The following is a 16,092-nucleotide window of genomic DNA, read 5'->3' on the forward strand; positions in this document are numbered from 1 at the left end:
AGAAAGTTTTACTGTATTATCTCGCACGAGGTCGCGTTGAGTTTGCTTTTATGTCATAATTAAAATCGCGCATTCAAGAAACGAATAGCTATATTTTATTTATTCAATATTTGTCAAATGTTAACTTCTACGTATAAATTAAGTAAGTTCCTTTTACTATTATTCATTGTAATCATTCACTATTATTTCATTGCAAGAATATAGTTTGACGCTAACTCCCACTAATTTGGATCTGCCAAAGATTGTCCACCACCTTACTCTCATTTTTGATAAAATTCAACTATATCTTACAGACTATATTTTATCTAATAACACTAACTGAGACATCAAAGGTGTAAGCAGTTACTCAGGTGCAGACGTTTTACGTTGATTGGCAAAAAGACTTAATTTATAAGTATAGATTTATACTTTTTTTAAACCTTTGTACGGTCTCGACAAAATTTTCTTGTTTTCAAAAAGACGATTGAACATTGTTTTAATACCTAGACTTTGATTTAAAGAACTGATCATATTAAAGAAAAATGAAGGAAACACATACTGGTACTGTACCAGTTATCAGCTAAGACCAGTTATCGGCTAAACTGAGAGTTCGGGTTTATAGCACGCGACAATCCAAGATTTTTTAATTCAGTCGTCTATTTCGAATAAAGAAAAGTAAGTTTGCTTGAAAATTTTCTGAATACGTTTTATACATGAGCCTAAACAATCATTGTTTACCGCTGATTTTACACCTCTGCACTTTCAGCAGTGGGGGAAGTGACATAATAAGTTAAAAATAGAATATAACCTCTTTGTGATACGTTATTATATCCTTTCTTAGATTTGACAAATAATATCAATACATATAACGTGTATTAACAAAAGGAATTCATAAATTTCCGAGCGATTCGTAGCGCAGTTAAACGCCTGATTGCACAATTATGTACTGAATAGTCTACGATTTGGTGTATTACCGTATGATAATAAACGAACAATTTTATGAGTTTTGTTTATAATGTATCATAACCCCGACTACTTTAGTCTGACCCCACAAGGGGCATAATTCAAATTGCATTTAGCAGAGTATAAAATCAACATGTACAGGGATTTTACTATGTTATTATCACTAAGCCGATAACTGGTACAGTAAATCGTAACCGGGAATACGAAAAGAAAACGTAAAATTTTAGCCGATAACTGGTACAGTGCCAGTACCCAATGAAAAAAATTGTTTGCGTTCACATTTTACAAACAAAACCCCCATAATATTCAATTTATCTCTTTCTTTATCAGCCTTAAGATGTAAAGAGGAGTTAAGTGAAATTGTTTGCTTATACTAATTTTTAAGGATAGTGTATCCTTTTCTCGACTTAATTACTTTATGCAAGTATTTTTACTCTGTCTCATAATCATTTATCTTTTTGAGATGAAAAATAATTGCATACTCTCAAGTTTAAATAAATGATAAGAGAGCTTATATCAAGGAGTTTATCTTATTCTTTTCAGATATAATATATCGACATAATTTTGTAAACATAGAATATCAATATACGTACACATAAAAACCTAAAACAAAATGGAATTCCCATCACTTTAAAAGCCATTATATGATAACAATCAATCGTCAAAGATGATATATCCGTCCTGTTCCTTCGAACAAAAATAGCATTTTTTCAATAAAACATTATACTATGCCTGTCTATCTACATGTCTGGATTTGTGTCGTATTGCCATATTGGAAAACTATTTGCTATATCATTGTGTATTGTCATTTGTTTTTTCTGTTTGGCTCAGATTTGTGGTGAGTTGTATTTTAGTTTTAACTCTTAGAAAGAGGATCCTCTTTAAAAATATCATTAAGTATTACTTAAAAAATAGAGTGGATTGAATAGCACTGAAACTTAGTATAAATAGTTCTAAGCTTTAATATATTTCGTCTAAGTTATTCACGGGAAGTTAGGGAAATCCATGTAGAATAAAGGGTAACTGTGTTTGGTTATTGAGCATATGTTTGCCTCGTTCGTTCATTGAATTTAATTGCCAATGATGTGAACAAGTACAAGTATATTTTTTGAAACTATATCTGGTTGTAAAAAATTCTAATTCTTTATCCACAAATTGACCCTTAGAAAAAGAGATCTGATGAGGCCCATTATATTATTTCAAAAAATTAAAAAGAAAATGGTACATCTATTTATAAAAATCAATGAAGGCAAAAGAAACACATGGTACTTATAAACATATTTATTGTTTAAGACAGTTGTAATGATAGCGTTTATAAGGAATTTTTTTACATTATACTAGTACATGAACATTTGTGCTTTTAACATGTCGAATATTGTATTATACATGTATCAATAATCTACACATAAAAGTTTTCTCATGTTAAATGTCTCATAGGTTACTTGATTTGCATAATCAAAATCATTTAATCATTATTCAATCATTTGTGGAAAAAAAGTTTTTTAATATATTTATTTAAACAAAAAACAAAAACAAAAACAAAACCCAAAAAAAAAAAACAAAAACAAAAAACAACAAAAAACATAAAAAAAAAAAACAAACAAAAAAACAAAACAAAAACAAGAGAAAAACAAGAGAAAAAACATTAAAGCATATGTTTGATTATTTACAAATTGATTTCAGATAACGTTTGATCTTCATCTTGTTGATTACCAATGGAAGCACCAGGGTTGCCTAGTTTTACCATTCAGGCAAACAGTACCTTTGTGCTATCGGGTGATACCCTTGCCATTAAGTGTCTCATATATAACATTTCCATACTAACCCTTGTGAATAGCTACTCAATAAACTGGTTTAAAGATGACGTGCAGATCACAAAATCATTCAGTGACGTCATCAATGATGCGAAATATAGGGTGCAGTTGAATATTGCAAAGCAGGAACAGAATGTGATGTCTGAGCTGCAGATAAAAAGTAAGTATTTTTAATAAGGCAATTTATGTAAAAAAAAAAACAAAAAAAAAACCCAAAAAAGATTGTTCAAGCTTATAAAAAGAAACCACTGGTATATAATTTTTGTTCAATTTCAGATATAACAATTGAAGACGTAGGTTCTTTTACTTGTGAACTGAAGGGAGGCAATATCATTAAACAGAGACAGTCAATTTTCATACTAAGTACTAGTTTAATAATTCATCATACAAAAACAGTGTTTGTTTTATTAAATAAGGGAAAAAAGGCATGGTTTATAGAAAAAACAGATAAATGTTCCAATTTGTTCGATATATGAGCATGTAATCGATTCCGACGAAATATATATTTTCAGCAATGATACTGCTACCTGAGTGGACTTTCTAAAGATTGATCGTTTTTTTTATATGATAAACTATAAACTAAAGAATATTTTTCAAATTTTTCAGAGGTTATCAAAACTGTTGCTTTTAACAACCTTATTAACTTTTCTCGCACTAAATTCCAAATCTCCAGCTAATTATTTTTAGTGTAATATTGTTCAGTCAAACATGCGTTAATGCTTTTATTTGATTGTTCATGTCACCAGATTTAAAACTCATAAACATGCATTGTTCTTTAATTCAATCTTGACAGTTGATTGTCACTTTTTTTTTAACAAAGTTGATGATTCGAATGGAACAATATATGTAAACTTGACAGGTTACGATGTTCCTAACGTAACCAATTTAGGAATTAGTACGAGTCAAACTCCGTGAGTATGATTTAACATACTTGTAGTACCATTAAAAAGTTTCATTCGGCCTACAATTTTGAAACTCTTTTAAAACATTTCTTACATTTTGAATGGAGTAATTATGTATGCTTAATGTGATTTGTTTGTATTAAAGTTAAAGCATACAACAATTCAAACTAGTCCATGTATTTTTTTAAAATACATTACATGACATACTATAACTTTGAATAAAAAAGTGCATGTATACTGCTTGGTATTCTGTGCAGGATTCAAATTCCATTGTTTCTTCCTAGATTCTATAAAACACACAATAAGTTTGATGCCGATGATGTGACGCCTGTAGAAATGATGGAGACGAATGTAACAAACACAACGGTTGCCATGGAAAACATCACGGACTATGATATTACAGATATCACAGATATCCCATCTGTAGAAATGATATCGAGTAGTATGCCAGAAGAAATCACGAACTATGGACAGACGACAATAATCAACATCAAGAATACAAGTGAGAACGTTTGTGATATCCTTCAATTTATTGCATTGTTTGATACAGTTTAGCTTACACACATATGAAGACGAACTAAATCGCATGGACGGAAGATGACAATGTTTTGGTAAAACACACATTTGCAATTTAAAAAGTCAATATTCAATTTATTACTCTCAACCAGTTATTATATCTCCTTTGTAATCAAAATTCTTCTTTTTTTGGGGCATACACAACTAACCCGCCCAAAATTCAAGACAATGATTTGAAATCTATATGCTCAGGTGTTTGCGCTTCGATGCATTACATATGACTTTCTGCACTAGAACTTGCAGAAAAATCGCTTTTTCGTTTATCCATTCTATTTAAAATGACACAACATACACATTACTTACTATAAATAAATACATTCAATATCATTCAAATAAATTTTAAAAAGGTAAGTTTCATCTTGTTATTGATTACGTGAAATTTTTGAACTTTTCTATTGTTGTTTTAGATTTACGTATTTATTTTACAGCAAGACACATATAATATATTCTCAAATGTTTTATCACACTACACATGCTTGTTAGAAGAAAAATAAAAATAGGAAAATAAAATCAAAAGCAGGGCCTAGTGATGTATTTTTTTTAATGTGGCATGAAAAAAGTTGACAATTGGCATCAGATTACTCTTTCTCGATTTTGAGGAAATTTTAGCTTTTTTGTCAAAAGGTATTGACGTAAAGCTTTTTCTTTAATATCAAAATATGTTCTCAGGAATGCACAGAGATAAATTAAAGTAAAGTCTTCATTGAAAATGAGGAAGCATACATTGAAATAACGGTGAACACAATTATCCGTTCAAAGGCGTAAGAACGAATGCCTTAGAATGTATGAATTGCATCAACATATTTATTACAAGTACTGAAATATATAGGGAACAAACACAATAAGGTCAAGATTGATTCTAGGACTAAACAATTTTGCTTATTATAATTGTATGTGTTTTTTTTTATTATGGCCAGTGGTAATGTTAGCAATACACAGAAGATCAACATCAAATAACGACGCATCGAGTGATAAAACGTTGTATGATTTTGGTGTATAAAAAACCCAAACAAACCTAAATCTTATCGTTTGGAATTATTTACTAGTATAAGTTATTTACCATTGCATAATTTGATTTTACCTATGCTGTTATAATAAAAGAAAAATGTCTATGTATATTTTAAAAAGTACAATATCTTTAGTATGTCTTACATATTTCGAAAGCATTATCCGGTGAATTGAAAGTACGATCCGGACAAGATTCAACTGGTATTATTATAGGAATCGGTGTGACTGCATTCATCATAGTAGTGATAGGACCATGTATATTATTGACCATAAGAGCAGTGAAAAGACACCGAAAGAGAAGGTAAGTAAAAATGACGAAGATTTATTCAAAACATTTTGAAGTATATATACATGTTGTATTATAATATTTTTGATAATGTTTATTTGATACATTTGTTTAATTTGTGTTCTTTCCTTATTTGTTTTTATAGCAGAATGTTTTATACATTTATAAATTAAACTTTATTTTACTTTCTCAGGCAAAGCATGGCATATACTAATTAATTCAAAACAACGTATTAATGCAACCTTATTTCACTATATAGGACCGCTTTGCAAAACATCTTAGTACATAATATGTTTAACGGTGCGACTGTTGTGGCGAGCACAGCATATGATCAAACAAAGAATTATAATAAATCAATAAAAATAAAATTAACAACGAATAATTTGAATGCCAAAAAAACAACCCATTTTCAGTAAATTTCATTATTCATAGTTTATAAGATTTGTTATAATTAATTCATTTATAAGTAGAACACTAGTTTAATCTCAGGTACAATGTTGTTGAATGATAAAGATTTTAATATACAAATATTCATTGCACTGTATCTCCTCTTTTAAAGTGATTGTAACGTCAGTTCATCCCCCTTTTTTGCAGTTGACATTTTTCATAAACGATCATATAAAACTTGACTCATCATACTCCCCCCCCCCCATTTAAAAAAATAATATTTCATTTTTTTCAACAATTTACACATAGAAAATCGACATATCATGGATTTGCCCCTCCATATTTTAAAATTTACGCTTAAAAATATTTGCTTATCATATTGAAATAACACCCCCCACCCCCCCCCCCACCTCTCCTGCATGTAATAAATTGAAGAAAAAAATAAAGAAACTATTGAACTGCTAAAGGGGTGAAGGATTAGAATTTTCATGATTTTTTTCTTTTTGCTCGCAAAGATTTTTTGGATGAGGCTGCCATCCACCCACCCACCCCCTTTTAAAAAAAAGGCGATGCTGCGTGTACGTTTCAGGAAATTACCGTAATTATAGTGAATAAAATAAATGTGAGCATTCATCCAAATGAGTGCAATTTACAGCTGTTTCCTGTATCTGAAGAAATGTCCTTATTCTTCAGCTGTTTTTTAGCTTAGCCTTTGCAAGATTTTGAGAGGATTTCATTTCAGCAGATTTACAATAACTTCAGTTAGAGTAATTTCTCATTATCAGTGCTTATTGTGACGTCAAAGCTGACGTTAGTTCAGTGTCGCCTGACTTTTTAAAACTCCCCTGAGAAATAAAAGAACGCGAAATATACTGTTTTATTTACTTAAAAAGCATGATGTTCGTACATTTACACATATGCTTCTCAAAAGTTTTCTTTAATTTTCGCGAAAACGCGAGGTTGGAAAACATTGGTACTATGAATTGTGGGTCAAAATTTACTGACGCCGAAAAAATTTATCGGATCAATGTGTAAACCTTTGTGACGTCACTCGATTGAGAGTGTACTGAGGTGAACTTTAGAGGTAGCCATGGCTGTACACTGTATGTCGTATACATCGTTATTGTTTTTATTGTCTTCTTGATTCTCGTGAGAGTGTGAAATGATAAAAAATTGCCATGATAACAGGGAACTACTGGGACGATTAAAACAATGCTTTACTGGTCCGATTTACTGAGTCCAAAAAATCCATTGAATAAATGTGCAACTAGTCCGAATTTTCTATTCACACACACCTTGCCGGTAGAGCTCGCTTCGCTCCGGCGCTGCGCGCCGGCGAGCTGCGCTCGCTAAAATTACTCATGTAGAACTCCAATATACTAAAAAATGATGTTGTGAACACCCATTTTAAATACCAGTCCAGGCTCTTTATATGGTGAGATGGTTATCATTCATTTATGAGCTACATGAAAAAAAAAATTGAAACACCTGAGTTGATTTTTGTTTTCCATAGATGTAAATGGGATAAGTTACAGTGTGCATATGTAATGAGTTTTGTTAAATTAAAGTAAAAGGATGTGTTCTTTATGAAAAATGACACTAACAAACTGTCAACTATCGCAAAAATCCATAAAACAAAATACAAATTCAAAGCAAAAATACGCAGATCTCTTAAAGGATAGAGGTAGGATCAGGTACTTCGGAGGATTGAGCATCCTCTGCTGACCGGTAATGCCACAAAATAGGAAATTTCAAAATCGGAAAAAATGCCTCAATAAGGGGAAAACGAAATGCCCATGAAAATTATCAGGTGATAATTTTGACCAGAGTGTGTTCAAATCTATAATAAAACCTCTATGCTTTATTTAGATTTGACCACGCCTCAACCAAAATTATTACCTCATAATACTCAAAGAATGATCAATTACATTTATATAAATCTTAACGATTGTACAGTTAAATTCTGGAATATTATATAATTTTTTTAATTTCTCTTACTTATGCAAATCCTTCTTGCGCCTCAACAACACATCATATGAATTTATAGGACCGTACAATACAAAATCGATTCGTATGGTAATCACAGACAGACACTGAAACATGTTAATATTATATTTCTTCTTCCGTAATTAACAGCTATGCACGAGAAACGTCCCCTACCATAAGCATTTTTAAAGGAAAATAAAAAGAAATTTAATATTTGATTTACAACTTACAGATTGCATATCTCAGGACCCAACGATGAAAGACCCCGAGATAGCGTGTCATTGGACAGTTACGACGATGTAGACACAAATGAATATATGAACCATTCCATGGAAAACATAAAAAACACAAGAGAAAATACAGACATAGATTGTTCTATTGAAGAAAACTATCAGGAATTTATAGCATATTATCAGGAATTTGAATTTGGGATATCAACAGGAGCAACAGGTGGCAATGACAACAGACACACTGAAAACCAAACCGCAGGCTCTCCTTATAATAGAATAGTACGGAAAAGTTTTAAAAATCGTGAAAAGTTTTTAAGTATGAATCCATTTTCTAAGGATTATGATTCGATCTCCGCGAAATCTGCGAAAACTGACGATACAGAGGCAAGAAATGACAGAAGAAAACACAATTATGAAAAATGTCACATAAAAGTCTTAGAAGAATATAAGTAAAATACAAATTCTGCAAGCTAGCTCTTTATGAATGTAAACATGTATACATGTAACACGTAAACATTTATACATGGTTCACTGTACAATGTGCGCAAAATAGAACACATAAAAAGGCCAATGAAATAACGGACATAGCAAGAATGCATACTTTTTTAAAACAATTTTACATTTTGTGACAGCCCAAGGCACAACAGTTATTATTATTGAAAGGGTCCAAGGTCCTGGGGCTCATATTGGTCAGGGGTTGACACAGCGTGTAAAATGGAAAATGGTATGAAGTATTTTATCTGTTGCATAATGAATAATAACATGTCAAAGACATTTTCTAAGCCTAAACTCTATGACTATTTATAGACGCGTGAATTACTTTAGACGATATTTTGGGACGTATAATGATTGCCTTAAATTTTTACCTGATTTGAAGTGAAAACAAAAACAAAAAAACCCCAAGAGTTGCTAATGAAGGGCTGTACGGATTCGTATCAGCCCTACATATTAATATCTGCATTGTGGAATCTGTATTAGCAACACAGGCTTATTTGAATATCATAAGTAAGCTGATTCGCATATGCACACTTTTGTACTAATAGCGAAGTATTTGATATAATTGGTTTTAACATTTATGATGATAATCAATATATATATTCAAATTTTTATCAATTAAAACGGGGCGAGATTGAAAGTATCAAAATATATATTCAGAACCCAACACCAATCATTTTTGTAATCATTTAAGGCATGAATGTTAACAACGTAATATTCATTAAAAAGACACAAATACTCCTTAAGTTTCTTTGTGCGATTCTATGTTATGCTTATCTATGTACTATTCCCATTGACACTACTTGAAGTAAGTATCCAGTAAGGAAGACAACCCTGGGGTAGATTGTTGTTTTGACTACACGTTTTAGTTAAGTTTTTCATTACAAACGAAGCTTATCTATTTTGCATTAAAAAAAACTGTTTATTTGTTTATTCGTTTACTTGTAGATAGGAATGCGCGAAACAACTGATTTGTCTTACGATATACCAACTTAAATGTAAATATTTTAACGCATAACAAAAAACAATGCTTACAAATGATGATTATGTATATATTTTTGTAACGCTGTCTTATTTTGTGTACATAAACTAGTTTAATAAACCCTTCGATGCCGACCATATGGTTGCACACTTCATTTAACACTGGTGCAAATTCCTTCAAATTTTAAATTTTAGATTAGGATACCAATGTTTCTTTAAGTATTTACATCGTCGAAGATTATGTTCAATCCTTTTTTTCAATTTATCCATGATCTTGTCACATATTGTTTGACTATATTCTAAATATCAAGTCAAAAATGAATTAACACTGTTTGTTCTACAATGGAAAGAAATCAGTCAGAATTCACATTAACATTCTCATTTTCTTTCATTTGTGTGATAACTTTCAACCAACATAGATACCTGATGTATTATTTCAAACATAAGATACGGAACTTAAAACTGGGGTATTGCAAGGTTTTATTTAAAAAATAGACACTTCTAATAAATAAAAGGAGGACAGTGAGTGTTTTTAAAGAAAGAAAAAAAAACCTCATTAACGTATGCCTAATGGACCAAGGTAAAACAATGTTAATGTCATTAAGAATACCTAGTTAAGAGTTTCAAAGGAACCACAGTGAAATATTTTAATTCTAATTGTAACACAGCATTTAATTGGCTGATACAGAAGGAGGGGCATGTGTTATATTGTATAATATAACTTGCTATGAGGACACACCCCTTTGACAACATCTAGCCGGAACTACTTTATTTGTCCATATAAATCATATAAGTATACATGTGTATACCAATGTGAATAAATAGAGTATGATTGAATTTTTTTTTCTTTTTTTATTTAAATAATATTAATTTGTATCAAATAATTCAGGTTTTTTTTTTTTAAATTTTAAAATAAATTTGAACAATGAGTTAAAAATGACGCATAGAACTAAAACATGGGGGCATGTGTATAGATGTTATTTTGCATGTGACGTCTGCTATTCTGCTATTCTGTAAACAATAAAAATGGCAGATTTTAATTTAAAGTATGAGTTTGCTCCTCATTGGAAAACTCCTGGAGAAACAGAAGAAATTGATTGAAACACTTTGGAAGAAATTTTCATCCCTGACAGTGAACTTGTTTGTTTTGCTGTATGTTATGAAATTTCAACATCAACAAAGGAAGCAGCACACAAACTTAACATGGCTCTTATCTTTCCAAATTCGTTGCATAAAACAACCTGAAGACAGAAAACATTCAATTTTTACCAAAAAGAAGCACAAGATTGGGGGGGGGGGGGACTATTTCAATGTTTTAAAATATGAAAAAAAATATGCCCTCGAATTTTTGAAAATAAATCATATAAACAAAAATCTGTATTGGATAAATATCAAAACATTTTTTCCTACGGTTAACTCGATCAAATTTACCCAAAACATCAAATTTTAAGCCAGAATTGGAATTGCACCCAACTCTCTCTTTTCAGAGCGCTTTACTAATAAGCTATCTAGGTTTATGATGATATATTGGTATGGTTTTGATAATTGTAGTTAAAGGGACATGGTCACGATTTTGGGCAAAAATAATTTTTTCCGATTTTAATATTTTACAATGCTTTAGAAAGACATTTTAAAAAGGCAACCGAAATTTGAGTGTCATTTGTTGAGTTATAAGAGACGCCTTGTTTACATGACAAAGACTTGTGAGCCCTGTATCTTGCTTAAAACTCTACGAGTAACTGACACATTTTATTGGATTATTAGAAATGCCTTACTAAAGCATTGTAAAACTTGACCAAAATCGGGACCATACCCCTTTAATATTGTAGAATGGAGCGTAGAAACATTTGGTGAGCTAACAGATTTCAATCTGATTGAGCTTTTAGAATTAATCAGCAAGCTAGGAAAACTCTATGCTGAAGCAGCTCTAAAACCAATTGAAAAAAAAGACCGACCAGATGTCGTCTGAACAAACAGCAGAGTGCCAAAAATGATTCCTACAAATCTATCCGCTCTGCAATTAACCGACATCAGCAAGATTTAGGGAGGGATATTGATATAGTGAAAACGGATCCTAATGCAAGCAGTCTTTTCAATCATTTTCAATTGTAAAAAATCGTCGTCACCCGAAGAAAAGGATGTATGGTACCACAAGTACGGAAAATCTGAACTGAATTAAAGCCAGTCATGTATTTCAGCCAAGTCGGAAAAAAAAACCAAACTGAAAATAAATGTAAACTAAATTTTTATAAAATCGAGGTCTGGGAAGGAAGAGTTATCTTTCGTAAAACTTCAACAAATATCGTCACAGGTTGCTGATAAATTTTCAGTTAAATTTGAGCATGAATTGATTAGATATAGATATAGAAGGGTTGGAATTTCGTTTCTCGGGATAATGATTTGATGCCGCTGTAGCGGATAACTTTCTTCAATATGGTTCATTTCGTTGACATTTGGCATGCATTTAGATTTTGATGTGTGGAAAAAACCCAGGAATTTTCGCTAAGTTCTGTGGAATTTTACTTGAGCTGGAATTTTCATCAGAGGCGTATTATTAAACGCGGTCTGTAGTCAAATTGCAGTCACAGTGTCAGACTTAAAAAAATATGACAAACGGTTGTAACTATTGTTGGATGTTTTTTTTAAAACAAAAAATATTAAATTTCAAGTTCAAATATCGAGGGTCAAGTTCATATAAGAATTCAATCCTTGTAAAAAAAAAGGGGGAGGGGGGGTTACTAACTGATGATTAATATGTTGCATATACTTATAATACATTAGTACTTTGAGGTCAAGGTCAAAGGTCACACCTAAAAATGGGGGAGGGGATAAAACTCATTGTACATAATTATAATTAAATCTGATATTTGTGTTGCAGATACTTATAATACACCAATACTTAGAGGCCAAAGGTCACAAGGTCAAGGTCACACTTACAAAAAAACATTGGAGGAGTGTGAATTTTGTATGTGTTTGTGAAATATGAAATTCAAAGGGAAATTATTGCCAAAAGGGGACGTTGGTCTCGTTTCAGATCATAGACTGAAAAAACCTCTAAGTGTACTGAAGACATTGATAAAAATTTCAAGTCTCTAGCTCTTATTGTTTAGGGGAGTAGCGATTACAAGGATTTTGTCTAAAAGGGGCAATAACTCACTAACTATTTCAAGGTTGGAACTGAAGTGCTACATTTTGATATGTCGTAAGAAGTCCTACTACATCCTTGATGAAGATTTTCTATACCATCCTAAACAAAAAAGTTACAAAAACACCAAGGTAGACGCCTCCATCCCAAGTGGTCCGAAGTCTCTATGGCAAATACTGGAAAAGTTGGAAGTGATGTTATGGAAATTTAAATACTTTCAGGGGCACAGCGCATAGCTTATATAGATTGAAAGAGCGTCTTAGTGAACTTCAGACGTTAGTAAAAGTTTCAAGTCTCTATCTCTTATGGTTTCAGAGGAGTAGGGATAACAATCATTTCATACACAAAAGGCAAGAACTTTATAGGTTTTTGGTGTTATCAGGCAAAGGGTCATTTGGTGCCATACATACATAACTTTTAATGGTCAATCGCTTAAAAAAAATGTTTCAATATCGATAGAAATAAAAAAAGCTGTCACTGGAAATAAAAAGAAAAAAAACAACGAATCAAAAGGTCTTTCACCTGATAAGAATTAAAAACATAAGAAATACAAAATATCTTTCACCAGAAAGGTTGAAAGACCTAAAAATTCACCAAATCTAAGAGTAACTCTTCTCCCTTACAATTCACTACTATATAATTTTTAATTTACTATTAAAAAAAAAATTGAAATGGTTCAAACGTTCAGGCTTACGCTTTTAAAAAAAAAAACCCACAAAAGCAAAAGTATTCCAAAACAATATTGCTTTACTTTGAAAAAAAAACCACAATAAGTACGCTTAATTATACATAATAGTATATATATTTAGATACATCTCTCTCTTTCTTCTCTCTCTCTCGCTCTCACTTTGAAACTTTCCCATGTTTGTTATGTTTGCAATGGAAAGGGAGGGTAGTGAAATAAAGCATTTAATGATTTATTTTTAACGTCGCCGTGTCAATAACTGCCAAACAGACAAATAAGCGCGTTGTGATAATTTGTCTGATCATCGGATGGCAGTTATTGACAGGACAATGTCAAAAAAATCATTTAATGCTTATATTTATATTCCATTACTGATGAAATTATTTAGTTATTTACTTAAATAAATCGATACAAATTGCAGAGTAAAGTAAAAACAGCTGTTTTATGCAAACCGCTTTAAACACTCCATCACAAAGACTGTTGAGTTTAGGTTGATGAGCATGAAAATAAGTTCATGCTTAAAACATACTTTTTAACGTTGATTTCATGTAAATTCATTTGCAGTGATTAGTTGTTGCATTTAGAGGCATTTAAAGATCACCAAATTGAATGGAAAAACCCAGTAGAGTGTAACTATTGATCCATAAACATTGTTTTCCCTTTCAATTTATTACTAAACATCCTGCTATCTGTCATCATTCCGGATTTACTGATGAACAAAATTACAAGTGGTGACACCGAACAAGCTGCCATTAGTTTCCGTTAGATTATTATCCTACGCCAAACACTTTTCCTACTTGTAACAAGAGGCCACTTGGCTTTAACGATCACCTTAGAAGCATATAACCCATACACAAACTTGTCGAGGAGTCTAATATATGCATTTAGTTATTAAGGTTTCATTCTGGTGTAGAAAAATTACAAGTTTGTAATGACGACCACCTCCCTGCCTGAAATCTTTAAAAAAAACTGTGAAACCTATAATTTTGGCGACAAACTTAAAGATCTGGTTTACAAAATCATTGATTCATATTTCAATTTAGGTGTGTGGGATTAAAGAAGATAATTTTTAACATTATATGCATTAAAACCTATACATCCATTTTAACCCTGCCCTAGAGTAAAAAGGTGGAAAGACCTTAAAATTCGCCAAATTTAAGAGTTACCATTCTCCCTTACAATTCACTACTATATAAGTTTTAATTTACTATTTTTTTAAAAAATAAATTGGTTCAAACCTCCAGGCTAACATTTTTTCATTTAAAAAAAAAACTTAAAAAAGCAAAAGCGATCCAAAGCAGTCATTATTGCTTTACTTTGAAGAACAAATAAGTAGGCTTAATTATACATAATAGTATATACATTTAGATAAATCTCTCTCTTTCTTTCTTTCTTTCTTTCTTTCTCTCTCTCTCTACGAAACTTTCCCATGTTTGCAATGGAAGGCGGAGGTGTGGTGGGGGGATGAAGCATTGAATGATTTATTTTTTACATCGCCGTGTCAATAATTGCCAAACAGACAAATCGAACAACGTGCAGTAGCGCGTTGTGATAATTTGGCTGATCATCGGACGGCAGTTATTGGCAGGACGACGTCAAAAAAAAAAACCTAAAATGCTAATATTTATATTCCCTTACTGATGAAATAAGTTATCTATTTACTTAAATAATCGATACAAATTCCAGATCACGAAGAAAGTAAGGCAAGAACAGCTGTTTTGTTGAAAACCGGTTTAAACTGGTTATCAAATAGACTGTTGAATTTAGGTCGATGATCATGAAAAGAAGTTCATGGTTGAATTATATTTTTTAACGGATAAGATAGAAATCACTGTTTGGGAACAACTAATGTTGATAACAACTAATGTTGATTTCATGTAAATTCATTTGCAGTGATTAGTTGTTGCATTTAGAGGCATTAAAGATCACCAAATTGAATGGAAAAACCCAGTAGAGTGTAAATATTGATCAATAAACCTATTTTTCCTTTTAATGAATTACTAAACATCCTGCTGTTTGTCATCATTCCGGATTTTTTGATGAACAAAATTACAAGTGATGACACCGAACAAGCTGTTTCCGTTTAGGTTTCCGTTAGATTATTATCCTCTCCTTGTTGTTACAAGAGGCCACTTAGCCTTAACGATCACCTTAGTAGCATATAACCCATACAAAAACTTGTCGAGGAGTCTCATATATGCATTTAGTTAATAAAGTTTCATTCTGGAGTAGAACAAATAATAAATCTGTAATGACGACCACCTCCCTGCCTGAAATATTTCAAAAATAACTGTGAAACCTATAATTTTGGCGAAAAACTTAAAGATCTGGTCTACAAAATCATGAATTTAGTTTTCATTTTAGGTTTGTGGAAGTAAAGAATATAATTTTTTAACATTATATGCATTAACACTTATACATCCATTTTTAACCCTGCCCTAGAGTCAAAACCCATACTGCAGGGGACATGAAAATTAAAAGTTAACATAATTATAAGTCTTTTTTTTTTTACAGATGTGGGAGATTAGAGAAGAAAATGTTGAAACATTATATGCATTAACAATATATTGCCATATTGCCCCCCCCCCCCCCCCATGTCCTGAACCCCTGACTTAGGGGGCATGAATTTCAAAATTTTGGTAGAAGCGTTAGTGG

General features: G+C 31.5%; 1 protein-coding gene across 3 annotated transcripts; it reads left to right on the top strand.

Annotated features, from left to right (window-relative positions):
• Positions 1-1,662: 1,662 nt before the first annotated feature.
• LOC128171511 (uncharacterized) lies at positions 1,663-10,361 on the top strand. Of its 3 annotated transcripts, XM_052837287.1 has the most exons (7): positions 1,663-1,780; positions 2,626-2,916; positions 3,033-3,119; positions 3,577-3,667; positions 3,943-4,160; positions 5,399-5,543; positions 8,134-10,361. In XM_052837287.1, exons 2-7 carry the CDS (start codon positions 2,658-2,660, stop codon positions 8,582-8,584), a joined length of 1,251 nt encoding a protein of 416 aa, XP_052693247.1. In that variant the 5' UTR covers positions 1,663-1,780; positions 2,626-2,657; the 3' UTR covers positions 8,585-10,361. The 3 variants fall into 3 exon arrangements, with proteins under 3 accessions (XP_052693247.1, XP_052693246.1, XP_052693248.1); XM_052837286.1 differs by lacking the exon at positions 1,663-1,780 and having other exon boundaries at positions 2,241-2,916; XM_052837288.1 differs by lacking the exon at positions 1,663-1,780 and having other exon boundaries at positions 2,241-2,916; positions 5,456-5,543.
• The last annotated feature ends 5,731 nt before the right edge of the window (positions 10,362-16,092 follow it).

The sequence above is a fragment of the Crassostrea angulata genome, chromosome 2, assembly GCF_025612915.1.
Source record: "Crassostrea angulata isolate pt1a10 chromosome 2, ASM2561291v2, whole genome shotgun sequence".
Classification (NCBI taxonomy): domain Eukaryota; kingdom Metazoa; phylum Mollusca; class Bivalvia; order Ostreida; family Ostreidae; genus Magallana; species Magallana angulata.

Bases quoted from the DNA above. Each gene is read 5' to 3' on its own strand.
- LOC128171511 (XM_052837287.1), top strand. From the start codon at position 2,658: ATGGAAGCACCAGGGTTGCCTAGTTTTACCATTCAGGCAAACAGTACC. The intron at 3,120-3,576 runs GTACTAGTTTAA...TTTTTAACAAAG, and splicing joins ACAGTCAATTTTCATACTAA to TTGATGATTCGAATGGAACA. The intron at 3,668-3,942 runs GTGAGTATGATT...GTTTCTTCCTAG, and splicing joins ATTAGTACGAGTCAAACTCC to ATTCTATAAAACACACAATA.